Below are 24636 nucleotides of genomic sequence, written 5' to 3' on the forward strand. Positions count from 1 at the left end.
GGTCCATTTCTAGCCTTCTGACAGTTCTCCAGACTTTTCTCCACAGAGGTTGGACCAATTTACATTCCCATCAGAAGTGCAGGAGGGTTCCTTTGACCCCACAACCTCTCCAGCATTTGTTACTGTTACCTTTTTAAAATTTTTTTCTTTTATTTAAGAAAGGATTAATTAACAAAACCATAGGGCAGGAGGGGTACAACTCCACACAATTCCCACCACCCAATCTCCATATCCCACCCCCCTCCCCTGATAGCTTTCCCACTCTCTATCCCTCTGGGAGCATGGACCCAGGATTGTTGTGGGTTGCAGAAGGTGGAAGGTCTGGCTTCTGTAATTGCTTCCCCGCTGAACATGGGCGTTGACTGGTCGATCCATACTCCCAGTCTGCCTCTCCCTTTCCCTAGTAGGGTGGGTCTCTGGGGAAGCGGAACTCCAGGACATATTGGTGGGGCCTTCAGTCTAGGGAAGCCTGGCCGGCATCCTGATGACATCTGGAACCTGGTGGCTGAAAAGAGAGTGAACATACAAAGCCAAACAAATTGTTGAGCAATCATGGACCCAAAGCTTGGAATAGTGGAGAGGAAGTGTTAGGGGGATATTCACTGCAAACTCTAGTGTACTTTTGCTTTCAGGTATATATTTTGCACTAGTTTATGGATATGTGTGAATATATGCTCTTTCTCACAGAAACTGGTGTATATCTAGATTTTGGGACTTTGTTAGAAAGTGAACCACCTGGGATAGAATTAGAGTATACTATGAAAGGAAAGGTCTCACCCGAGTAATGAAGCTGAAGGGTTGTCATTACACACGTGAAGTCTCTGGACACAGTCTGAAGTGAAGCATGCTGAGGTGGCAATCGTGTTATTAGGTTGTGATCGGCAGATGCAATATAATTTGGTATGGATTGGGAGAGGCATACGGGAAAGTGGGCCCTATCCAAGGGTTCCAGGACTGGGGGAATTAGAGGCTCTATAGTGGAGATGTGAGGTTCCTGCTGTCTTAGGGTTCAAAAAGACAATCGATAGTTAATGTTATCATCACATTATTTGGTAATTGGGTTAACTTTGAAAAGTCATTTTGTTAGGGTTTGCTGTATAGTACCCAGTATCTTGAACATAGCTGTGCTATTGGTTGCTTTTGATCTACTTGTTCTAGGCTTTTGAGAGAGTCTGCATATCAGTTACACAGCCTATATATTAAAAAGATTCAGTCTGTGTTTTAAAAAACTTCGAGACATACAATTAATTTTCCCCCTCTCATATTAATTAACTAGTGATTTATATAACTATGTTTTACTAGGAGTGTACATAAATACCATTCCCACCACCAAAAGATTGTGACCCATCCCTCCCACCCACTCCCACCCCCCACTGGCCCAGGAAGCTGCATGTCTACCCCTCATCACAGGGTTTTTACTTTGGTGCCCTACTTACAATTTGGTCAGGTCCTGCTTTTAGTTTCCCTTTCAGATCTTCTTACTCAACTTCTGTTGATGAGAGGAATCACCCCATACTTATCTTTATCTTTCTGACTTAGCTCACTTAACATAATTCCTTATAGATATGTCCAAGATGGGTTGGTGAAGGTGGGTTCATTGTTCTTGATAGCTGCATAGTATTCCATTGTGTATATATACCACAGCTTTCTCAGCCACTCATCTGTTGTTGGGCACTTAGGTTGCTTGCAGGTTTTAGCTATTATGAATTGTGCTGCTATGAACATAGGAGTACACACCTCTTTTTGGTTGGGTGTTATGGAGTCCTTGGGGTGTAAGCCCAAGAGAGGAATTACTGGATCATATGGAAGGCCCATGTCTAGCCTTGTGAGAGTTTTCCAGACTGCTCTCCACAGAGGCTGGACCAATTTACATTCCCACCAGCAATGTAAAACGGTTCCTCTGTCCCCACAACCTCTCCAGCATTTGTTGCTGCTGTCCTGTTTGATGTATGCTATTCTTACAGGAGTGAGGTGGTATCTTAATTTGCATTTCTCTGACAATCAGTGACCTAGAGCAGTTTTTCATATGTTTGTTAGCCTTTTGGATCTCCTCTGTAGTGAATGTTTTGTTCATATCCTCTGCCCATTTTTGTATGGGGTCATTTGCTTTTTTGGTGCTAATTTTGCTGAGCTCTTTATATATTTTGGTGATTAATTTCTTGTCTGATGTATGGCATGTGAAGATCTTCTCCCATTCTGTGAGGGGTCTCTTTGTTTCATAGTTTCTTTGGATGTGCAGAATCTTTTCAATTTAATGTAGTTCCATTGATTTGTTTCTGCTTTAGTCTTCCTTGCAATTGGGTTTGATTCATCAAAGATGTCCTTTAGGTGTAGGTGGGGAACTGTTTTACCAATGTTTTCCTCTAAGTATTTGATTATTTCTGGTCTGACATCCAGGTCTTTGATCCAGTTGGAGTTGATTTTTGTTTCTGGTGAGATAAAGTGGTTCAATTTCATTCTTCTGCATGTTTCAACCCAGTTTTCCCAGCACCATTTATTGAAGAGAGCCTCCTTCTTCCATTTAATCCTTTGGGCCCCCTTATCAAAGATTAGATGTCCATAGGTATGGGGATTTATTTCTGGGCTTTCAATACTGTTCCATTGGTCTGTGTGCCTATTTTTGTTCCAGTACCATGGTGTTTTGATGATGATGACTTTATAATATAGTTTGAGGTCTGGGAGTGTGATACCTCCATTTCTGTTTCTTTTCCTCAAGATGGTTTTGGAAATACTAGGTGTTTTCAGGTTCCAGATAAATGATTGTAGTGTTTGTTCTATTCTCTTAAATAAGCTTGGTGGAACTTTGATGGGTATTGCATTAAATTTGTATATGGCTCTGGGGAGAATATTCATTTTGATGATATTTATTCTTCCAATCCATGAGCATGGGATATCATTCCGTTTCTTGGTATCAGTTTCTATTTCCTTGAGTAGCGATTCATAGTTTTCAGTATACAAGTCTTTCACTTCTTTGGTCAACTTTATTCCTAGATATTTTACTGATTTTGTTGAAACAGTAAAGGGGAGTGATTTCTGGATGTCTTCTTCTTCAGATTTAGTGTTTGCATAAAGAAATGCCACTGATTTTTGTACATTGATTTTGTAGCCTGATACCTTGCTATATTGCCTACTAACTTCCAGTAGTTTTCTGCTGGATTCTTTAGGTTTTTCTATGTATACTATCATATCATCTGTAAATAGTGAGAGCTTGACTTCTTCCCTTCCAATCTGTATCCCTTTGATTTCTTTCTCTTGCCTGATTGCTATGGCAAGAACTTCCAATACTATGTTGAAGAGTAATGGTGATAGTGGACAGCCCTGTCTAGTCCCCGATCTGAGGGGGAATGCTTTCAGCTTCTGTCCATTGAGTATGATGTTGGCTGTAGGTTTGCTATATATGGATTCCACTATCTTGAGGAATTTCCCATCTATTCCCATTTTTTGTAGAGTTTTGAGCATGAATGGGTGTTGGATTTTGTCAAAGGCTTTCTCTGCATCTATTGAGATAATCATGTGGTTTTTGGCTTTGCTTTTATTGATGTGGTGAATGACATTGATTGACTTATGGATGTTAAACCAACCTTGCATTCCTGGGATGAATCCCACTTGGTCATGATGAACAATCTTTTTGATATGTTCCTGTATCCGGTTGGCCAAGATCTTGTTTAATATTTTGGCATCTATGTTCATCAGAGATATTGGTCTGCAGTTTTCCTTTTTTGTTGTGTCCCTATCTGCTTTTGGTGTCAGGGAGATGTTGGATTCATAGAAGGTGGAAGGGAGTATTCCTGTTTTTTCAATCTTATGGAAAAGCTTAAGAAGTATGGGTATTCACTGTTTCCTGAAAGTTTTGTAGAATTCGTTTGTGAAGCCATCTGGTCCAGGACTTTTGTTGTTGGGGAGATTCTTAATAACGGTTTCAATTTCTTTGTCTGTGATTGGTGCATTTAGATTTTGTAGTTCATCTTGGTTCTTTCTTTTTTTTTTTTTTTTTTTGATGTATGACATTGTCTTAGGAGTGAAGTGGTATCTTATTATTATCTTTATTTGCATTTCTCTGACAGTCAAAGACTTGTAGCATTTTTTCATGTGTTTCTTGGCCTTTTGGATCTCGTCTGTGGTGAATATTCTTTCCACATCCTCTCCCCATTTTTGGATGGAGTTATTTGTTTTCTTGTGGTTGAGTTTGGCAAGCTCTTTATATATTTTGGTTATGAGCCACTTGTCTGATGTATGGCATGTAAAGCTCTTCTCCCATTCTGTGAGGGATATCTTTGCTTTGGTAGTGGATTATTTTGCTGTGCAGTAGCTTTTTAATTTTTTGTAATACCATAGGTTTATACTTGCCATAGTTTTCTTTGTAATTGGACTCATTTCACTGAAGATGTCTTTAAAATTTATGCAGAAAAGAGTTCTGCCAATATTTTCCTCTGAGTATTTGACAGTTTGTGGTCTAACATCCAAGTCCTTGATCCACTTGGAATTTACTTTTATATTTGGTGAAATATAGTGGTTCAGTTTCATTCTTCTGCATGTTTCAACCCATTTTTTCTAACACCATTTGTTGAAGAGACTCATCTTTCCCCATTTAATAGTCTGGGGACATTTATCAAAGATTAGACAGCCATTGGTGTGGGGGCTTACTTCTGGGCTCTCAATTCTATTCCACTGGTCAGTGTGTCTATTCATGCTCCAGAACCAAGCAGTTTTGATGACAATGGCCCTATAATACAACTTGAGATCTAGGAGTGTGATGCCTCCAGTTCTGTTCTTTCTTCTCAAGATTGTTTTGGCAATTCTAGGTCTCTTCTGATTCCAGGTAAACATTTGTAGCATTTGTTCTATTCTGCAAAAAATGTGGTTGGGATCTTGATGTGGATAGCATTGATTTGTATATGGCTCTGGGTAGTATATTCATTTTGATGATGTTAATTCTTCCAACCCATGAACATGGAATATCGTTCCACTTCTTTGTGTCTTTTTCAATTTCCTTGAGTAGTGACTCATAATTTTCAGTATACAAGTTTTTCACTTCTCTGATTAGGTTTATTCCTAGACATTGTATTGTTTTTGTTGCTATAGTAAAAGGAATTGATTTCTGGATTTTACCTTCTTCTAACTTAGTGTTTGCATAGAAGAATGCCACTGACTTTTGTATGTTAATTTTGTAGCCTGACACCTTACTGTATTGACTGATGATTTCCAAAATCTTCTTGCTGGTTTCTTTAGGTTTTTCTGTGTATACAGTCATGTCATCTGCAAACAGAGAGAGTTTGACTTCTTCTCTTCCAATCTGTATCTCTTTAATTCCCTGTTCCTGCCTGATTGCTGCGGCAAGAACTTCCAACACTATGTTGAATATAGCCAACACTATGTTGGCTGTAGGTTTGCTATGTATAGACACCACTATCTTGAGAAATTTTCCATCTATTCCCATTTTTTTTGTAGTGTTTTGATCATAAAACCATGTTATATTTTGTCGAATGCTGTCTCTGCATCTATTGATATGACCATGTAGTTTTTGGTCTTGATTTTATTGATGTGGTGGATCACATTGATTGATTTACATATATTAAAGCAACCTTGCATCCCTGGGATAAAATCTACTTGATAATGATGATCAGTTTTTTTAATATACTGCTATATCAGGTTGGCTAGAATTTTGTTTAATATTTTAGCATCTATGTGCATCAGAGATATTGGTCTGTAGTTGTCTTTTTTGGTTGTATCCCTGATTACTTTTGGTATCAGAGTGATGTTGTCTTCATAGAAGCTGGAAGGGAGTATTCCTGTGTCTTCAAACTTCTGGAAGACATTTAAAAGTAGAGGTATTATTTCTTCTCTGAAGGTTTTGTAGAATTCATTTGTAAAACCATTTGGTCCAGGAGTTTTATTTTTGGGGATATTTTTGATAACTGTTTCAATTTCGTTAGCTGTGATGGGCCTGTTCATGTTATCTAGTTCTTCTTTACTTAATTTTGGAAGTTGGTAGGTATCTAGGAAATTGTCCATTTCTTCCAAGTTTTCTAACTTGGTGGCATACAGTTGTTCATAGAAGCCTTACCTGATAATGTTGAATTTCTGTGTTGTCTGTTGTGATATCTCCTCTTTCATTTACGATCTGATTTATTTGGGTCTTCTCTCTTTTTTGTTTTGTTAGTCTGGCTAAAGGTTTGTCGAGTTTCTTTACTCTTTCGAAGAACCAACATTTACTTTTTTTGATCTTTTGTATGGTTTCCTTATTTTCAGTGTTATTTATTTCTGTCCTAACTTTATTGATTTTTGTCCTTCTGATTGCTTTAGGGTTCCTTTGTTCTTCTTTTTCTAGGTCTTTGAGATGTGCAATTAGGTTGTTTATTTGTGGCTTTTCTTATTTCCTAATGTGGGCTTGTATGGCTATGAACTTCCCTCTTAGAACTGCCTTAGCTGTGTACCAAATATTTTGATTGTGTCTGTGTCTTCATTTTTTATTGAACTCTGGAAATATTTTGATGTCGCCCTTTATTGCTGCTGTGACCCAGTAGTTGTTAAGTAGTGTACTGTTGAGCTTCCACATTTTTGGACTATTACTAATCTTCTGTTGATTATTAAGTGTTAGTTTAATTTCACTGTGGTCTGAGAAGATGCTTGGGATGATTTCAGTGTTCTTGAATTTGCTGATGCTGTCTTTGTGGCCTAACATATGGTCTATCCTTGAGAATGATCCATGTGCATTTGAGTAGAATGTGCATTCCAGTTTCTTGGGAAGAATGACTGAACATGTTCAATAGTTCTAGTTTATCTATCTCCTCACTTAGCTCCCTCATTTCTTTATTGATTTTCTGCCTGGATGATCTGTCAAGTTGAGAGAGTGGGTGTTGAAGTCCCCTACTATTACTGTGTTGCTGTTAATATACTGCTGTACCTCTATCAGTAGATGATTGATGTATTTAGATGAATTCTCATTGGGTGCATAGATATTAATAATTGTTAAATCCTCTTGATTGACTGATCCTTTGAGCTTTAAGTAGTGTCCATCCCTATCTTTTTGAATTTTATTTATTATATAGTCTATCATGTCAGATATGAGAATAGCTGTTTCTGCCCTTTTTTGTTGGTCATTGGCTTGTATGATAGTTTTTAATCCTTTCACTTTGAGTCTGTGTTTGTCTTGTTGAGTTAGGTGGGTTTCCTATAGACAGCATATTGTTGGGTTGTGTTTTCTGATCCATCTTCCTACTTTGTGCCTTTAGTAGGTAAATTCAGGCCATTGACATTTATTGATATCATAGACTGAAGATATTTTAACACCATTATTGTAGATTTTTAGAGTATTCTAACATATGGCATATTTATGGTGGTCTGACTGTTTATAGGAGAGCTTTCAGGACTTCTTTCAGGGTAGGCTTTGTGATAGTTGATTCTTTCAACAGTTGCTTGTCTGAAAAGGTTTTTATGCCTCCGTCTAGTCTGAATGACAGTCTAGCAGGATACAATAGTCTTTGTTGAAAGCCTTTCTCATTGAGCACTGGATAGGTATCTTGCCATTTTCTTATGGCCTGTAGTGTCTGTGTAGAGAAGTCTGCTGCTAATCTTATGGATTTTCCTCTGTAGATGACTGTTTTTCTCTTGTCGCCTTCAGGATCCTTTCTTTATCCTTATTCCTTCCTGTTCTAAATAGGTTGTGTCTTGGTGTCTTTAAGTCTGGGTTAATTCTGTTTGGGACCCTGTGAGTTTCTTGAACCTTTATGTCTTTTATGTTGTCTAGACTAGAGGGTTCTCAGCTATTATGTCCTGAAGAATATTTTCTCCCCCCCCCCCTTCTTTCTTCCTCTGGTAAGCCAATAATACATATTTTATTTCTTTTGAAGTCATCCCATAGGTCTTTGTTGTTGTTTTCAGAATCTCTTAATCTCCTTTGGAGATCTCTTACTTTTTTAGTTGTCTCTAATTTGTCCTTGATCTTGCTAATTCTGTTTTCAGCCTGACTTCTACTATGTTCTGTAGTTCATCTGTTTTGTTACCCTGTTCTGATACTGTTCTAGTTTGTTCAGCTAGTTGTGTTCTTGGCTCAGCTATTTCAGCTTTCAGCTCTATAAATACCTTCAGATCATTAGTGTTTTCTTCCAGGGTCTCATTTGTTGTTTCTGCATTTCTGATGAAAATTCTTTCAAACTGTTTACTCACTCTTGTGACTATTTCCTTAACTAGTGTTTGCATGTTGATCTCATTATTTTCTGTTTCAGCCTTTGGGGGGCTTTTAGCTGGACTCTTGTGCTGCTTCATTTCTCCAATATTTCTTAATGTTGGTTAAACCATTTTATACAGTATGTTATGAGGTCCGTCTCTCAGTACTTTTCAAATTACTGATCACTCTTGCCTGGATTGACTAGTGTCTAAGTAAGGTACTTAAAGGACTCACATTTGTAAAAATTAACAGTTATTTCAATATTATTTTAACCCCTGAGTTGGAGCAAAGTGCCTTTTAATGCCTCTTTTGTTCTTTTTCTTCCCTGTAGGCTATTGGAGCCTGAGGGCTTTTAAACTGTAAGTAGGCTTCTTACTTTAATCACTCACTCCTGACCATGAGATAAAGCAGGTTGGTGGAGAGATAATACAGTGGTTATGCAAAGAGATTCTCACACCCCAAAGATCCAAAGTTCCAGGCTCAATTCAGCTTCTCTGCCAAGCCAGGCAAAACTGCTGGGCCCAAGGAGTTTCTAAACAACTCCCATTTATAATTTGTAGGTTCTATGGCAACTATTCATAATTTTATCCTCATGAGAACAACATGGAAAGGCTCCTACCACACTGCCCCACCACTAGGCCACTAAGGTGTTGATCTCCTGAGTTTCCTGGTCAGTTCTCTTTTCCCAGATATCAGCACAGGGCCTCCCCCCCCTGCTGTTCCAGCTTCTGAGGGCAGTAGCAATGGAGACTCACAGTTGCATTTGGTGAGTCTTAGGGGACTCCTCTCCTCCCTTCAGCAGTCTTTTTGTTGGTAGTACAGACTGGAGGTGGTACCTCAACTGGTAAACTGCCATAGTGTTACCAGCCACTTAATCTCTTCCTTGGTTCCCCTCTGTCCATGAGCCACATGTATTTGCACTCACTGGTGATTTGGTGGGTTCCTGAAAAGTCATTCTAGTCCTGCCTGATTGTGGTCCCAGTTGATTTCTGAAGCAATGCATTTTTTTTTAAACAACTGGTAGTCTTTAAAAAAATTTTTAAATTATTTTTTATATTTATTTTCACTTTTGTTGCCCTTGTTGTTTTTCATTGTTGTTGTAGTTATTATTGTTATTATTGATGTCGTCATTGTTGGGTAGGACAGAGAGAAATGGAGAGAGGAGGGGAAGACAGAGAGGGAGAGAGAAAGACAGACACCTGCAGACCTGTTTCACCACCTGTGAAGGGACTCCCCTGCAGGTGGGGAGACAGGGACTCGAACCGGGGTCCTTACACTGGTCCTTGCTCTTTGCACCACGTGTGCTTAATCCGCTGGGCTACCACCCGACTCCCTGAAGCAATGCATTTTTAAAAATATGTATTTGAGCTTCCGAAATTGACTGTTTGGCTAGTCAAATACATGGTCTCTTTCACTTCTATCACAAATCCTAACTCATTTCTCAGGTCTTCCTCTGAACAAATTCCTGTTCAGGAATGAGAAGAAATATTAAGTGTGAGTTTATGGAACCTGTCTGATATTTTAACAAATACTTTCTTTACCTCATCTTAGATGGAGCTTGAAGAAATGATGTTAAATTAGATAAGTCAGAAAGAGAAGGGTTAATATGGAATGATCTTACTCCAAACTTAACAAAAAAGAACAGAAAAGATATACATAACATAAAACTTGGGATGGTCTGGTGTATTGTGCCAGTGCTATGGACTCTGGGTAAGGACAGGAAGAAGAGTGGGAGGAAAGGGACTTTCAGGTACTGTTAAAAGATAGGATGAGGGTGTTTTGCAAACACCTGTCTTGGTGAAATGAGAAATTGAACCTATGTGCTAACAGTTGTAGTATAAACCATTAAGCTCCCATTAAAATATGAATAAAAATAATAATTATTTTTCTTTGATTATTGTACCTTCCTCAGAGAGAAGTGAGAATCAAGCATTAAAATATAAAATATTAATTGAAATTCATATGGGATGAGGAATATATTAAATGGTTATTAGACAAATGTAAAGAATGTGTGGAACTGAATGCAATAGACATGAGGCATAGGAGTCTTTTCCCAATTTCAAATGCAAGAAACCTTGCTCACCCACAAAGCCATGAAGCTACCCACATGTTAAATGTTTAAGCAGTCTAAAAGTTTATAGGAAGAAATTTGTTCTTCTAAAATAAATGGAAATAGTTGGTATTGGGAGGTTATGGAGATATGCTTATCTTTTCATATACAAATGAAAATAATAACTGGCAGGAACATCATCCTGAATGGGAAATAACTGGTTTGGTCTAATTTTTCCCTATAAAATTAGTGCCTATGTAAGAAGAAATCAAAAAAATATCATCTTGGTGTGACTATAAGCAAATCTACAAAATTTAAGCTAAATGAAATTGAGATGTTTTGCAATGTTTTATTTTTCTGCAATGGAATCCTTACTTAATTTCTTTTTTTTAAATTTTATTTATAAAAGAAACACTGGCAAAGCCATAGGATAAGAGGGGTACAACTCCACACAATTCCCACCACCAGAACTCCGTATCCTATCCCCTCCCCTGATAGCTTTCTTACTACTCTAACTCTGTGGGAGTATGGACCCAGGGTCATTATGAGATGCAGAAGATGGAGGGTCTGGCTTCTGTAACTGCTTCCCTGCTGAACCTGGGCATTGGCAGGCTGATCCATACTCCCAGCCTGTCTCTTTCTTTCCCTAGTGGGGCAGAGCTCTGGGGAAGTGGGGCTCTAGGACACCTTGGTGGGGTCATCTTCCCAGGGAGGTCTGGTTGGCATTAGGGTAGCATCTGGAACCTGGTGGCTGAAAAAAAAAAGTTAACATATAAAGCCAAATAAATTGCTGGCTAATCATGAACCTTAAGGCTGGAATAGTGCAGATGAATATTTGGGGTCTCTGTTTGAAGATAGCAAGTAGCCCTATTTTAGCTATATTCCAAAGGGCCCATGACTATACTAGTTTTTTCCTGAGCCTGATCTCTGATATGCAGGTGGACCGAAGTTATTGTCTGGCAAGATGATGTCATGTTTTAATGAATGCAAATCTATCAAGACTGTAACTTTATTTCATTAAGTTAAAACTGTTGTCATTTGTCCTGAGTTACAATTTTTGTGCAGCTCTCTGCTATGTTTGTATGAATCTGACCTATTCTTAAAATTGAAACTGAATGTTATGCAACTAAATTTTTCCTGCAGTGCCCAACTGGTATATTTCAGAAGCTGAAAACTAATTTTACTATGGAAAGTATTATCTCACGGTATTAGTATTAGGAGGTACATATACCAAAATTGTTTCTATTTTTTCATGATGTCTTCAGGTTCAATTTGGTGAAAGAGGACTTTGAGATACACTCTATTTTATTAAGCCTGGATTGTTTTCAGCCTTCTTATGTATGAGTTAGGATATTGTCAGCATTTACGTAGTCCCTGTATTATTTTCTTATGTTCTGCTGTTTCATATTTTAAGGTTATCTCTAATTCAAGTGCTTAATTTGCTGAAATAATATAGGTAGCATGTAGCTGTAAAACTTACATAAAACTCACTTTTATGAAGCATTTCCATAACTCATGAACTCTCATAGTGAACAGCAGTGACCTGTTTTAAAATACTTTTACTGTTTTTAAAATGGCATTAACTTTTTTCTTTCCAAAGATTCTTTTTATAGATTTATAGCCTGAGTGAAAATTTTTCAGAATTTTCTGTACATATAATGACTTTTAAGCAATACTTAGAAAGTATTGTAGCATTGTCCTTCAGTTAGGCCTGGAGGTTTTTGATACATCATATTTTCTCTTAGAGAAATCAGATTCTTTATGATTACTAGATAAGAAAGTTAGGTCTGTATAATGTGCTGGTGGCATCAACTTACATGCCACTTTTCCTGTATAGCAACTTTTAGAAAAACAGGAATGTAATTGCTACCTTGGAATGAAAAGGTAAAAAGATCCTGAACCTCATTTCTGTTGTAAAAGCAAAAGCCTTTATTATACTCAATTTATGGGCATTTTTGCTTAATTAATCTGTTTTGTGTTTAAGAGGAGTAGAGCAGAACATTCTTCTATATTTAAGCAGTTGTCCTGTATACGTAAGTCTGTGTTGTTATTAATAAATAAGGTTATGATTATTCTGATCTTTGGGTTTTATTTGTTTTGCTTTTTTTTGGTATCATGCACTGTCTATCTATATAGGTCATTGTCATTTTAAACTCTATAGTTTTATAATACTGTAGACTTTATTTTAGGTAACATTGCATTTTAATCTTTATTTTGTACTTTTAAAGCTATATTTACTTAGACACTTATTTTATTTTTGCATAGCGTTAGATTAAAAAAATCAGCCTAGCAGCCTGCCTACAGAAGTACATTAAAAGTTTAGTGCATTACATTTGCCTCTACTCTTACATTTGAGATTTTTTCCCCCAAGATTATTTTCTTTTTTTGTTATTGCTATTACCATGTTTACTGCTACTTTACTTTTCTCCTATATTTAATTGCATTGATAGACAGTCTTATTTTCCTTCTGTAAGTTTAGTAATTATAAGATATAGTTGTATGTAGCTTTGACTACCACTAGTTAAAAAATATGCTAATTACAAGTTAACCAAGGATGACTTTCTAATTTCTAATAATCAAGAGCAAGGGTTCTAATTTCTTTCCTTCTCCAAGACAAAGCACCGATTGAACACATTTTAATTATCCATTGAATGATCTCACTCCAATGTAACTTACTCTTGTGTAAAGTTGAAGTTCTACCATTTTTTATGCTCTCAAAGTTATTATTAACTTTCACAATAAATAATTAATGCAATTAACTGACTTTTAATGCATTTTTAGACTCTCCCTTTTTAAGTTTCTTTTTGGGAAATAGCAAATGAGCACCTGAGCTTCCAGTTCTAACTTCTCAGAAATTCCCCAGCTCTTGGCAGGTTGTACTGCCTTCTGGGCCAACCTTAATAGAATGTGCTTTCCAGGTTAATGTCAGAACTCCATTCCTGGTTATGGCATACTTATCATTCATTCTCCAATTATGTGTTACCACTCTTTCCTCTATTTTCTCTACAGTGTAAATCTCTGTGTCTTTAATTACCAATTAGAGTGATATTATCTTTACTGCTTGTTTGTTTTTTCTACCTAGAAACATTCAGATTACCTCTCTTCTTTTAGTGTGAGATTTTTCTGAATTTAAAATGTGTCAGAAAACCTTATGTTGTATTAAATGAGAAATGCCTATCTGTCTAGCCCTATTTCCAGGTTGGTAATGAGACTGTCCATGTTCTTCATGTCAAAAGTCAGGGCATCTAGTTCCTTTGAAATATGTTGGGCACTATGAATACTGGCAGTGTATGTTCCCTAAACAATACAGAGGCTACCTTGTATTTTTTTTCTTTTTTTTCTAAATTTTTTTATTTAAGAAAGGATTAATGAACAAAAACATAAGGTAGGAGGGGTACAACTCCACACAATTCCCACCACCCAATCTCCATAACCCCCCCCCCCCCATGATAGCTTTCCCATTCTCTAGCCCTCTGGGAGCATGGACCCAGGGTCATTGAGGGTTGCAGAAGGTAGAAGGTCTGGCTTCTGTAATTGCTTCCCCGCTGAACATGGGCATTGACTGGTCGGTCCATACTCCCAGTCTGCCTCTCTCTTTCCCTAGTAAGGTGTGTCTCTGGGGAAGCTGAGCTCCAGGACACATTGGTGGGGTCTTCAATCCAGGGAAGCCTGGCCAGCATCCTGGTGGCATCTGGAACCTGGTGATTGAAAAGAGAGTTAACATATGAAGCCAAACAATTTGTTGAGCAATCATGGATCCCAAGCTTGGAATAGTGGAGAGGAAGTGTTAGGGAGGTACTCACTGCAAACTCTAGTGTACTTCTGCTTTCAGGTATATATTTTGCAGTAGTTTATGGGTACGTGTGAACATAAGCTCTCTCTCACAGAAACTGGTGTATATCTAGGTTATGGAACTTTGTTAGAAAGTGAACTACCTGAGGTGAAATTAGTGTACTATAAAAGGAAAGGTCTCACCTGAGTAATGAAGCTGAAGGGTTGTCATTCCACACGTGAAGTCTCTGGACACTAAGATACCACCTCACTCCTGTAAGAATGGCATACATCAAAAAGGACAGCAGCAACAAATGCTGGAGAGGATGTGGGGACAGAGGAACCCTTTTACATTGCTGGTGGGAATGTAAATTGGTCCAGCCTCTGTGGAGAGCAGTCTGGAAACTCTCAGAAGGCTAGACATGGACCTTCCATATGATCCAGTAATTCCTCTCCTGGGGTTATACCCCAAGGACTCCATAACACACAACCAAAAAGAGGTGTGTACTCCTATGTTCATAGCAGCACAATTCATAATAGCTAAAACCTGGAAGCAACCCAGGTGCCCAACAACAGATGAGTGGCTGAGAAAGCTGTGGTATATATATACAATGGAATACTATGCAGCTATGAAGAACAATGAACCCACCTTCTCTGACCCATCTTGGACAGAGCTAGAAGGAATTATGTTAAGTGAACTAAGTCAGAAAGATAAAGATGAGTACCTTGTATTTTTAAAGTTAAATGGAATGGTATACTTTCAACCACAAATAGCTGTATCCATTTTCAAAAGATATAGGACTTTGGAACCATACTAGGGTTGCAGTTTCCAAAATTGCCTTGAGTTGAGAAATTAGCATGTTTTGTTGTTGCTGCTGTTGTTATTGGCAAGACTACAGCCAGAAACACATCTATTATACCTTTTTCTGGGACACAAGTTGAAGTACTTTATTTGTATTTTATATTTTTTCTTTCCCTCCCTTCTTCCATCCCTCCCTCTTTCTTTCTTTCCCCTTTTTTCTCTTTTTCTTTTTCCTTCCTCCCTCCCTCCATCCCTCCCTTTTTCCTTCCTAATTTCCTTCCTCCCTCCCTCCCTTCTTTCCTTCCTTCCTTCTTTCCTCTCTTTCTTGCTCTCTCTTCCCTCCTTCCTTTCTCTCTCCTTTCTTTCCTTTCTCTTTCTTCCTTTCCTTCTTTCTTTCTCTCTTTCTCAATATCTTACTTTATCTCTCCCCCTTTTTTAAAACTAGAGCACTGTTAATTTTTGGTGTATGATAATGTTGGTGATTTAATCTGGGTCTTTGGAGTGTCAGATATGAAAGTATTTTTGCATAACACTTCCTTTTCCTTATGCATTTTTATGAATATGTTTAAGAAAGAGGAAAGAATGTGTGATGGAGATCACAATACTGCTTAGCTCTGGCATACTCTGTCTAGAGATTAAACTTGGGACCTCACACCTTTAAGCCTTGTGCTCTAATACTGTGGTTTTAAGTATCACTTCCTTGAACACATTTTATATTTTTAACACAAATGTGTTCTCAATGAATATTAGCCACATCTGTATTTATAAAGGTGGATTCCTCAACCTTATTAAATATGTATGACTTGAAATGCTTAATTGGAAGCAGTATGGAGTGATAAATATAATTGCAATATTATAAATGTATTGTTTAAAACTTCAAAGAAAAGTGATTAAAATGTTTGTTTTATGATTAAAATTGCATTCTAAGTGATATCCTTCATATTATTTTACAGGTTCATTTTCATGCTAGTGAATCAGTACCTTTTGGTGAAAAAATGGAAAATTTAATGAAGATTAGGGAATGTGCAAAGGAAGCGAAAAAAAGAAATATTTTACTATATGGCCTTCTCATATGTTATCCGCAGGTAAGATATATATGTTAAAAATCTTCAGATTACAGTTTTAACTGTGGGGACTTGATTTTGTTAAAGGTAGAAATTATGGTAAGAAAAGTTTTGACTACAAGACTACTTGTCTACTCACATTTCTACAGTAAGTCAAAGATTTTGACTCTAGGGGAAAAAAGATGAAAATTGGCAAATATTTCATGTAAATTCTTCACATCAGCTTGCCACGTTTAGCAGAGGAAAGCACCGAATAGGCAGTTGTATTTGAATTTTACTGTCTCACGGAACAGCTCAAAAATAGAGGACAAACTTACATGCCTGTGTTCCTAGGTACCATCCAACCATGCCATTTGCTACAGCTGAGTAGTACTGCTTCAAAACATAAACAAATAACTTTCAAAATTCATATGTAAAATAAATAATTCTAAGTATGTTCCAGTTTGGAAATTTAAATTTCCTGTACTTGTATTTTTTTATTTTATTTTATTTTTTACTAGACTTGTATTGATAATCCTGGAGTCACAGTTATTCACCACTGATAGAATCTGAAATTAATTAATCATATATTTATTATCATCATCATTAGTATTATTATTTTACCAGAGCTCTGATCAACTCTGGCTTATCGTGGTGTGGGGATTGAACCTGGGATTTTAGAACATCAGGCATGTAAGTCTTTTTGCATAACCATTATGCTATCTACCCCTATCAAAAATAATTTATTTGGGGAGTCAGGCGGTAGCACAATGGGTTAAGCACACATGGAGCAAAGTGCAAGGACCAGCACAAGGATCCCATTTGAGGTCCTGGCTCCCCACCTGCAGGAGAGTCACTTCACAGGCGGTGAAATAGGTCTGCAGGTATCTATCTTTCTGTCTTCCCCTCTCTCCATTTCTCTCTGTCCTATCCAACAACAACATCAACTACAACAATAAAAAATTAAAAAATTATTTAAAATTATTTAATCAATGTTTTTGATCAAGTTTATTTTCTTCCTAACATTTAATCAGCTGAATATTATGTGTGGTACTCAGATTATTATATGACATAGTATTTAAAGAAAGACTCATTGTCATTAACTGTGGAAAAGTAGTAAATTGAAAGAATAAGTTAGCAGTACTTCTGTAGAGAAATGCTACCTACATGAAATTAAAGAATCTGTTATTGGAAATGAATTTGCCCACACTGAATACAAACTATGAATATATTTCATAAAAATAAATGTTTATCAAATTTATAAAATGATTCAAAATTTCTTAAATGTATTGGGTTGTCTGACATAAGTTATGATGTATTTTTCTGTGTTTTTCTATACAAAAATTCACCATAACTTTCCCAACAACTCAATACTAAGAGTCAGGCAAGTAAAATAGCTGGTTTTTATTTTTTTGGTATTTTTATACATGATATTTTCTTTTCACTTGATTGTCTTTGGCTATACTCTCTAATATTGTAGTATAAGGAATAAATCCATTGCTTGGATTGTGCCGTAAAGAGAAATCACATAATTCACACAACTAATGCTACACTGTGTGGGTCTAAAATAGAGTTCACTGAGGAAAAACATATAATGCCTGGAACTCTCATTGTCCCATCATTTAGATAAAGCAAAAAGAATATTTACTGTGGCTGATATTCCAATGCAGAATGTAATAGTCAAATGAAATATAGAATGTCCAGTTAAATTTGAACTAGAATACAATGGTTTTTTCATCTAAGTGTCGACTATTACATGGAACTTACAATAAAATTATTTGTCGTTTTTCAGAAAATAAAGTATAACTGAACATGTTTTTATTTACTAAACTGGTAATCTTTGTATAGCTTATACTTAGCAGTTATTTTCCCACATCCAGCACAGTCTACATTTATGGAATAGAGTAGAATGAGTGGCTCTGTGATTCTGTACTTAAGCAAGCTTTTGAAGCTTTTGACTTTATTGGAATGAAGGTACCCTTGTAGTTTGATATTTGACCCTTTATACCCAAGTGAAATTGCAAAGTCAGCTTTCTACTATGCTACCAATATGAGGAGATGATCCTTCTAGGCCTTCAGAATGTGAATGAGTCTCATGGGTTTCAGAAAGCAAAGTAGCGTATTTAGGACTTGGTTGTCTCTTCTTAAAAATAAATAAAATAGTTTTAAATACACGAGAATGTCTGAAATATATAACCTACTGCTGGTCACAAAGACACAGATGAAAATAAACTTTGTCCGTTGTGGAATATTACCTTAAAAAACATTTATTGAGGGAATCGGATGGTAGCGCAGCGGGTTAAGTGCATGTGGTACAAAGCTCAAGGATCCCATTCAAGCCCTTGGCTCCCCACCTGCAGGGGAGTCGTTTTATAGGCGGTGAAGCAGGTCTACAGGTGTTTATCTTTCTCTCCCCCTCTGTCATCCCCTCCTCTCTCCATTTCTCTCTGTCCTATCTAACAACGACGACATCAATAACAACAACAATAAAAAAAACAAGGGCAACAAAAGGGAAAATAAATAAATAAATATATATATAAACATTTATTGATAGACAGCTGGAGACTTGTTAGATCTGCCATTAAAAAAAAGCACAAAAACTTTTTTAAAATGGGGAAGCAAAAATTTAAAAAGTTTGACTACTTTAATGGAAAGTGTCTCAAAAATACTAAGCTAATGAGAATTATCAAATTGGGAGAATGGGGAGATTTTTCCAATTGTTTCTGTAACCCTTTAACCATGAACACTCATAGATATACTGTTTCATAGAAGAAACTTTGGGAAACTAATCACATAAATATGCCCAAGTAAATAAATTGCAACATTTGACTATTTTGTTTTTATACTTCAGAGCTCCCTTTTCCATTTAGTTAAGCGAAAATCTTTAATATGGTGTGCTACTTCAATATTAAGCCCTGAAGATGTGTAATATATATATAAGGTAGAGCTTCTATTCACAACTTAGTGATAAAAGAGTATTTTTTTACTTTTCATGGTGCTTTTTGGTACAACTCATTTATGACATTCACCTATTCAATTTCCCTAAATGTATTCATTTTTTGATAGTCACTATCCTGTTTTTATGCATAGATATTATATATATATCCTCTGATTAGTGAAAGTTTTCCAGATTTAATGCATTTGTCATAAGTACATTTGTTCTGATCTAAAGAGAACATTGTTAAATATATAATACTTCTGATAGTGTGTATGGTCTTGTTTATCTTGACTGCACTTCAGTGTTGACCCATATGTTGCTTGTAAAATAATAAAATTATGTATCCTCTTTTATTATATGCTGCTTTAATCAGTCACTAATTTGTTTGTATATAGTACTATATTAAATACATACATAGAACTTTCTTCGGTGAATTCATACCTATTTATTCTATTCTTTCAATCATTCATTATTTTTTCTTTTTGTTCAGAATATAGTTTGTGACTAATTAGCTGTTGATTCTTACTTTATATAATTTGTAAGTTAGATATCTGTATTTTGTAAACTTAAAAATTATTTGAAAAGCTAAGGATTGATCACTTCTTTAGTGTGTATAAATAGTTCTATTATATTATCCAGTGTTCTGTTATGATAATTTACTAATTCAGTCATTGAAAAAATGTGTCTAGTTGTTATTTTGTCATTCACCTTCTTTGTATTTTCAATTCACCTTCATATGTACTTTTTTAAAACTTTAATCATAGTTTTTGTTTTTGAGGTAACTTTGGTTGATAAGTCTATTTCCATCTTACATTTGGGGAAAGTTCCTCAAATATGAATTCCGTCCCTTTCTCTTTCTCTTCCTTTTCATAGTCTTCTGTGATGAAAATGTTCCTCTTGATGTTTTATATTAGTTCTTTCTTTCTTCTTTTTTGACTTTTTTCTTGGTGATTTCTTCTACATTATTGATAACTGTTTTAGAAATGTAGTTTCTCAACTCTTTAAAATATGTTACTGCACCATCAACACCAAAGCATCAATATTCCTCCATTAAAGTCCACTGGATACCCTCCCCTCGTCCCCTGGCCCTATTGTTAATTTCAGCTCTGCACTTTGAGTCTGAAAGATTGTGTTCACTGGACTTTGCTAGATTTCTTTGCTTTGCTTGCTTACAACTTGTGTTTTAAATGCTTGAGCCAGTGCTAATGAATTCCTTAAACTTGTTCCTCTAAAAAAGCTATTCATTTTTCCTTCAAACCTGATTGATAACCTAGCTGGGTAAAACTTTCCTGGGCGAAAATCTTTTCCACTCAAAGCTTTAAATATCCTATTGTCCTTTCTAGCGTTTAAAGTTTGTGTTGACAAATTAGCTGATAGATTTTTTTAGGATTCCATTAATAGGTGACTCTTTTTTCTTTAGCAGCCTCCAGAGTTCTTTTGTCTTTGGTCTTTGCAACTATAACTTCTGTGCTTTGTTGAAATAGGTTTCACATCATTTCTTTTGAAACTCTAAGATTTCTGAGTCTAGGAGTCTATTTCCATCTTTAATTTGGGACAATTTCCTCAAGTATGAATTCTGTCCCCTTCTCTTTCTCTTCTCCTTCATGGTCTCCTATGATCAAAATGCTGTTTCTCTTGATGTTTTATCTTTGTACTTCTTCTTTGGCTTTTTTTTTTTTTCTTGGTGATTTCTTCTACATAACCTTCCCGTTCTCCACTTCAACTTTTGATTATTTTTTCAAGTATTTTTCTCTGGGGTGTATGTATGTTTTATATTTCTATTCAGTTACTTATTATTTATTCCTGTTATGAAGTCTTCCATAATTTCCCTCTTTGTTATTTTTTCATTAAAATTATTTATGAAATAAAAAAGATTGACAAGACCATAGAAGAGGAGTAAAATTCCACACAATTCCCACCACCAGAGTTCCATATCCTAAACCCACCCTTGAAAGCTTTCCTATTCTTTATCCCTCTGGAAGCATGGACCCAGGATCATTATGGGGTACAGAAGGTGGAAGATCTGACTTCTGTAATTGCTTCTCTACTGAGCATGGGCATTGGCAGGTGGATCCATACTCTCATACTGCCTCTATCTTCCCCTAGTGGGGCAGGGCTCTGGAGAGGTAAGGCTCTAGAACATACTGGTGAGGTTATCTGCCCAAGGAAGTCAGGATGGCATCATGGTAGCATCTGCAACTTGGTGACTGAAAAGGCATTAAGATATAAAGCAGAACAAATCGTTTTATAGTCTGGAACCTAAAGGCAAGAATATAGCAGATGAGGTTTGGGTTTTCCATTTTGGAAAAAGCCCGTAGATATATTTTATGTATATTCTAAGCAGCCTGTGACTTTACAAATTTTTGCCTGAGTCTGATAGTTAACATGCAGGTGGACCAAAGTATTTTTCTGGGGAGATGGTATAAGAGTTGGAAATAGGACTAGATACTCTTCCTCATCCGTTTCCTATTTCACTTCCTTCAATCACTCCAAGGCCAACCTTGTCAGACAAAGTAAGGACTACAAAAGCTGGACAAGGGCAAGAGACCAGCATACTCTAATGCTGACTCTGTTGGTTACTACCAGGCCACCTCATCTCTTTTGGCTCGAGTCAGGGAATCTTGGGATTCCCACACAGACATGTTGGGCCAATACCTCTAACATATCCCTCTTTCCACTGTCACTGGCCATCTCCATCAGGAACAAAATAATGGACTCCTTTGTGGATCATTATTGGACCTTTCCCTCAATGTGAATCAACAATGGTAGGGATTGCCTCATTCTCAGAAGTGAGTTTGGGTTAAAATCCTCTACTATTCAAGGAAGATGGGTCCAGCAATGTGTGCAGCCTAGAATGTTCCTAGCTATGACTACAGAATGAGAGCTCAGATTTGTAGGAATGCAGAAGTTACACATTGAATATAGGTCCTAGATCAAATCAGATAAAGGTTACAGTTAATGGTTTTTATATACATTTTCCCATATTTGGGGGCTACTCTCTGCCCTGATCCAGATTTCCCTTTTTATTTTTATGACTTTGTTGCAGTTTTCTTCCATAGGCCTTCTTATTTAGATTAGTATTCTTCATTGTTTCAGATTCTTCATTAAGAGTTTTATATAGTTCTGTTGAATTTGGAGTTTTCTTCAAGCTGTTGTCTTAATCATTGCAGGTAAATTCTCCCATCTTTCTACTAAATTTGATTCTTTGTATAGGCCTATCAATCTGTATTTGAGCAGCTCTGGACAATCAATAAGGATTTACAGTCTGAGAGTATATTGCCAAAATTCCACCAAATTAGATGTTTGAGGTTGAAAATGTATTATAAACTGGATGGAGAATGGACTTTATCATCCTATGCCCCAGTGGGTTTATGTCCATACCCGTACTCCCCACCTGCAGAATGAAAGCTTCACAAGTGGTGAAGAGTGCTGCAGATGTTCCTTTCTCATTTTTATTTGTTTGATGAAATGTGAGAGACAGAGAAAGAGAGAGAAGGTGGAGAGACACCTGCAGCACAGCTTCACTGATTGTGAAGTTCCTCTTATGCAGGTGTAAACTGGGGTCTTGAACCTGGGTGCTCAAGTGTGGCAATGTATGTGCTCTACTGGGTGAGCCTCACATCAAGTAAATTCTTTTTTTTTTTTCTTAAATGAACTTTTTAATATTTTTTAATTTATTCTCTTTTGTTGCCCTTGTTTTTCTATTGTTGTTATTATTGTTGTTGTTAATGATGTCGTTGTTGGATAAGATGGAGAGAAATGAAGAGAGGAGGGGAAGACAGAGAGGGGGAGAGAAAGATACGTGCAGACCTGCTTCATCGCTTGTGAAGCGACTCCCCTGCAGGTGAGACCCAGGGGCTCAAACTGGGATCCTTATGCTGGTCCTTGCACTTTGAGCCACGTGCACTTAACCTGCTGTGCTACCGCCTGACTCCCCCAAGTAAATTCTTAATGAGACATTAAGAAATATATGAACAGGTCCAACTTCATTAGGGTATCTTAGTGTCAAAAAACAAATAAACCTGAATTTAAGTCTTTTTCTCTCAACTGTATCTATTTGATTTCTATCTTGTAGGCGTTTGAATTATCCTTCAGGTGTGCATCATCACTTGAAGAGCTAATAGTCATAAAGTATCAGAATGCTTTTTAAAAATAGTAATCTTAATGGATGTTATACTAAACTGTACTTCCTGTGAATAACTGCTTACAATAAAACTAGGGATTATTTACTAAACACACAGTACTTTCCGTGGCACTAAATCATATGGTATGCATAGCAAAGATACAGTACCAAATCTGTTTACAGAAACCCATAATACTCTGTTCAGAATAATCAGACTTTTTTTGATGTGGAATTTTTTTACGAGACTAAATATTTTTTCCTTTCAATATTGTTTTGACTTTCATTGTTTAAACTTAGTCATCCTTTGGGAAAATAGGAAAGTCATAAAAGATAATTCTTCATCAAAACTTTGTATGTTTGCAAAACAAAAAAGTGTTTTTAGGGAGTTTTATTACTTACTTGGCAGTAAATAGAGTGGCAGTACTCCAGTGTACTTAGTCATACCTAAAAGAAATGGAATATTTAATAGATATTTTCTTTTTAAAAAAATTTTATTATAAAAAGGGAACACTGACAAAACCATAGGATAAGAGGGATACAATTCCACACAATTCCTACCACCAGAACTCCATGTCCCAGCCCCTTCTCTGATAGCTTTCCTATTCTTATCCCTCTGGGAGTATGGACCAAGGGACATTATGGGGTGCAGAAGGTAGAAGGTCTGGCTTCTGTAATTGCTTTGCCACTGAACATGGTCGTTGGCAGGTCGATCCACATTTCCAGCCTGTCTCTCTCTTTCCCTGGTGAGGTGGGGCTCTGGGAAAGCAGGGTTCTAGGACACATTGGTGGGATTGTCTGCCCAGGGAAGTCTGGTTGGTATCATGGTAGCATCTGGAACCTGGTGGCTGAAAGAAGAGTTAACATAGAGAGCCAAATAAATTGTTGACTAATCATGAACCTAAAGGCTGGAATATTCAGTACAGATGAAGATCTGGGGGTCTCTGTTTTATAGATAGTTAGTAGTCCTATTTTAGTTATATTCCAAAGGCCCTATGACTATACTAGTTTTTGTGTGTGTGTGTGTGTGTGTGTGTGTGTGTGTGTGTGTTTCTAAACCTGACATCTAGACATTTTGTACTATACATTTCTCCTTGTTCTTTTTTTTTTTTTTTTGTCTTTATTTATTTATTGGATAGAAACAGCCAGAAATTGAGAGGAAGGGGGAAATAGAGAAAGAGATACCTGCAGCCCTGTTTCACTACTTGTGAAGCTTCCCTTCTGCAGGTGGGGACCAAGGGCCTGAACTAGGGTTCTTTTGCACTGAAATGGGAGCACTTAACTGGGTGCACCACTGCCCAGCCCCAAGTTGCTAGGTTCTACTCAACTTTAGGGGAAGTGTTTGTACAAGGGCACAAGTACCAGAATCTGGTGATCATTGGGGGCTAAGTGTCATTGAGGGCCAAGTGAGATGCATCAACATTTGTACAAAGCAGTCTAAACTTGTAGTGTTTATCTGACCCGAGGAGACATATGCATGTTATGGGACTTGAAAATATCAAGTAAGTTAAATAGCGAGACTAAATATAAGAAAATAAAAGTTGGTGTATTGTACTAAAGTAAAGGACTCTGGGGTGGAAGGGCAGTGTTCAGGTCCTGGAAGATGATGGCAGAGGAGGACCTAGGTGGGGACAAAGACTATTATGTAGAAAACTGAGAAATTTTACGCATGTACCAACTACTGTGCTTTACTGTCAACTGTAAACCATTAATTCCCCCCCTTCCAATAAGGGAAAAAAATAAGA

At 36.8% G+C, this 24636-nt stretch overlaps 1 protein-coding gene across 2 annotated transcripts in view; it reads left to right on the forward strand.

Annotated features, from left to right (window-relative positions):
• Positions 1-24636, forward strand: part of CRPPA (CDP-L-ribitol pyrophosphorylase A) — a 331394-nt gene that overhangs the window by 215131 nt on the left and 91627 nt on the right. For both annotated transcript variants that reach the window (XM_007531969.3, XM_060196149.1), the window contains one exon: positions 15744-15875. In XM_007531969.3, coding sequence (XP_007532031.1) covers positions 15744-15875 — 132 coding nt within the window. The remainder of the gene's footprint in view (positions 1-15743; positions 15876-24636) is intronic.

This window comes from Erinaceus europaeus, chromosome 8, assembly GCF_950295315.1.
Source record: "Erinaceus europaeus chromosome 8, mEriEur2.1, whole genome shotgun sequence".
NCBI classification, from domain to species: Eukaryota; Metazoa; Chordata; class Mammalia; order Eulipotyphla; family Erinaceidae; genus Erinaceus; species Erinaceus europaeus.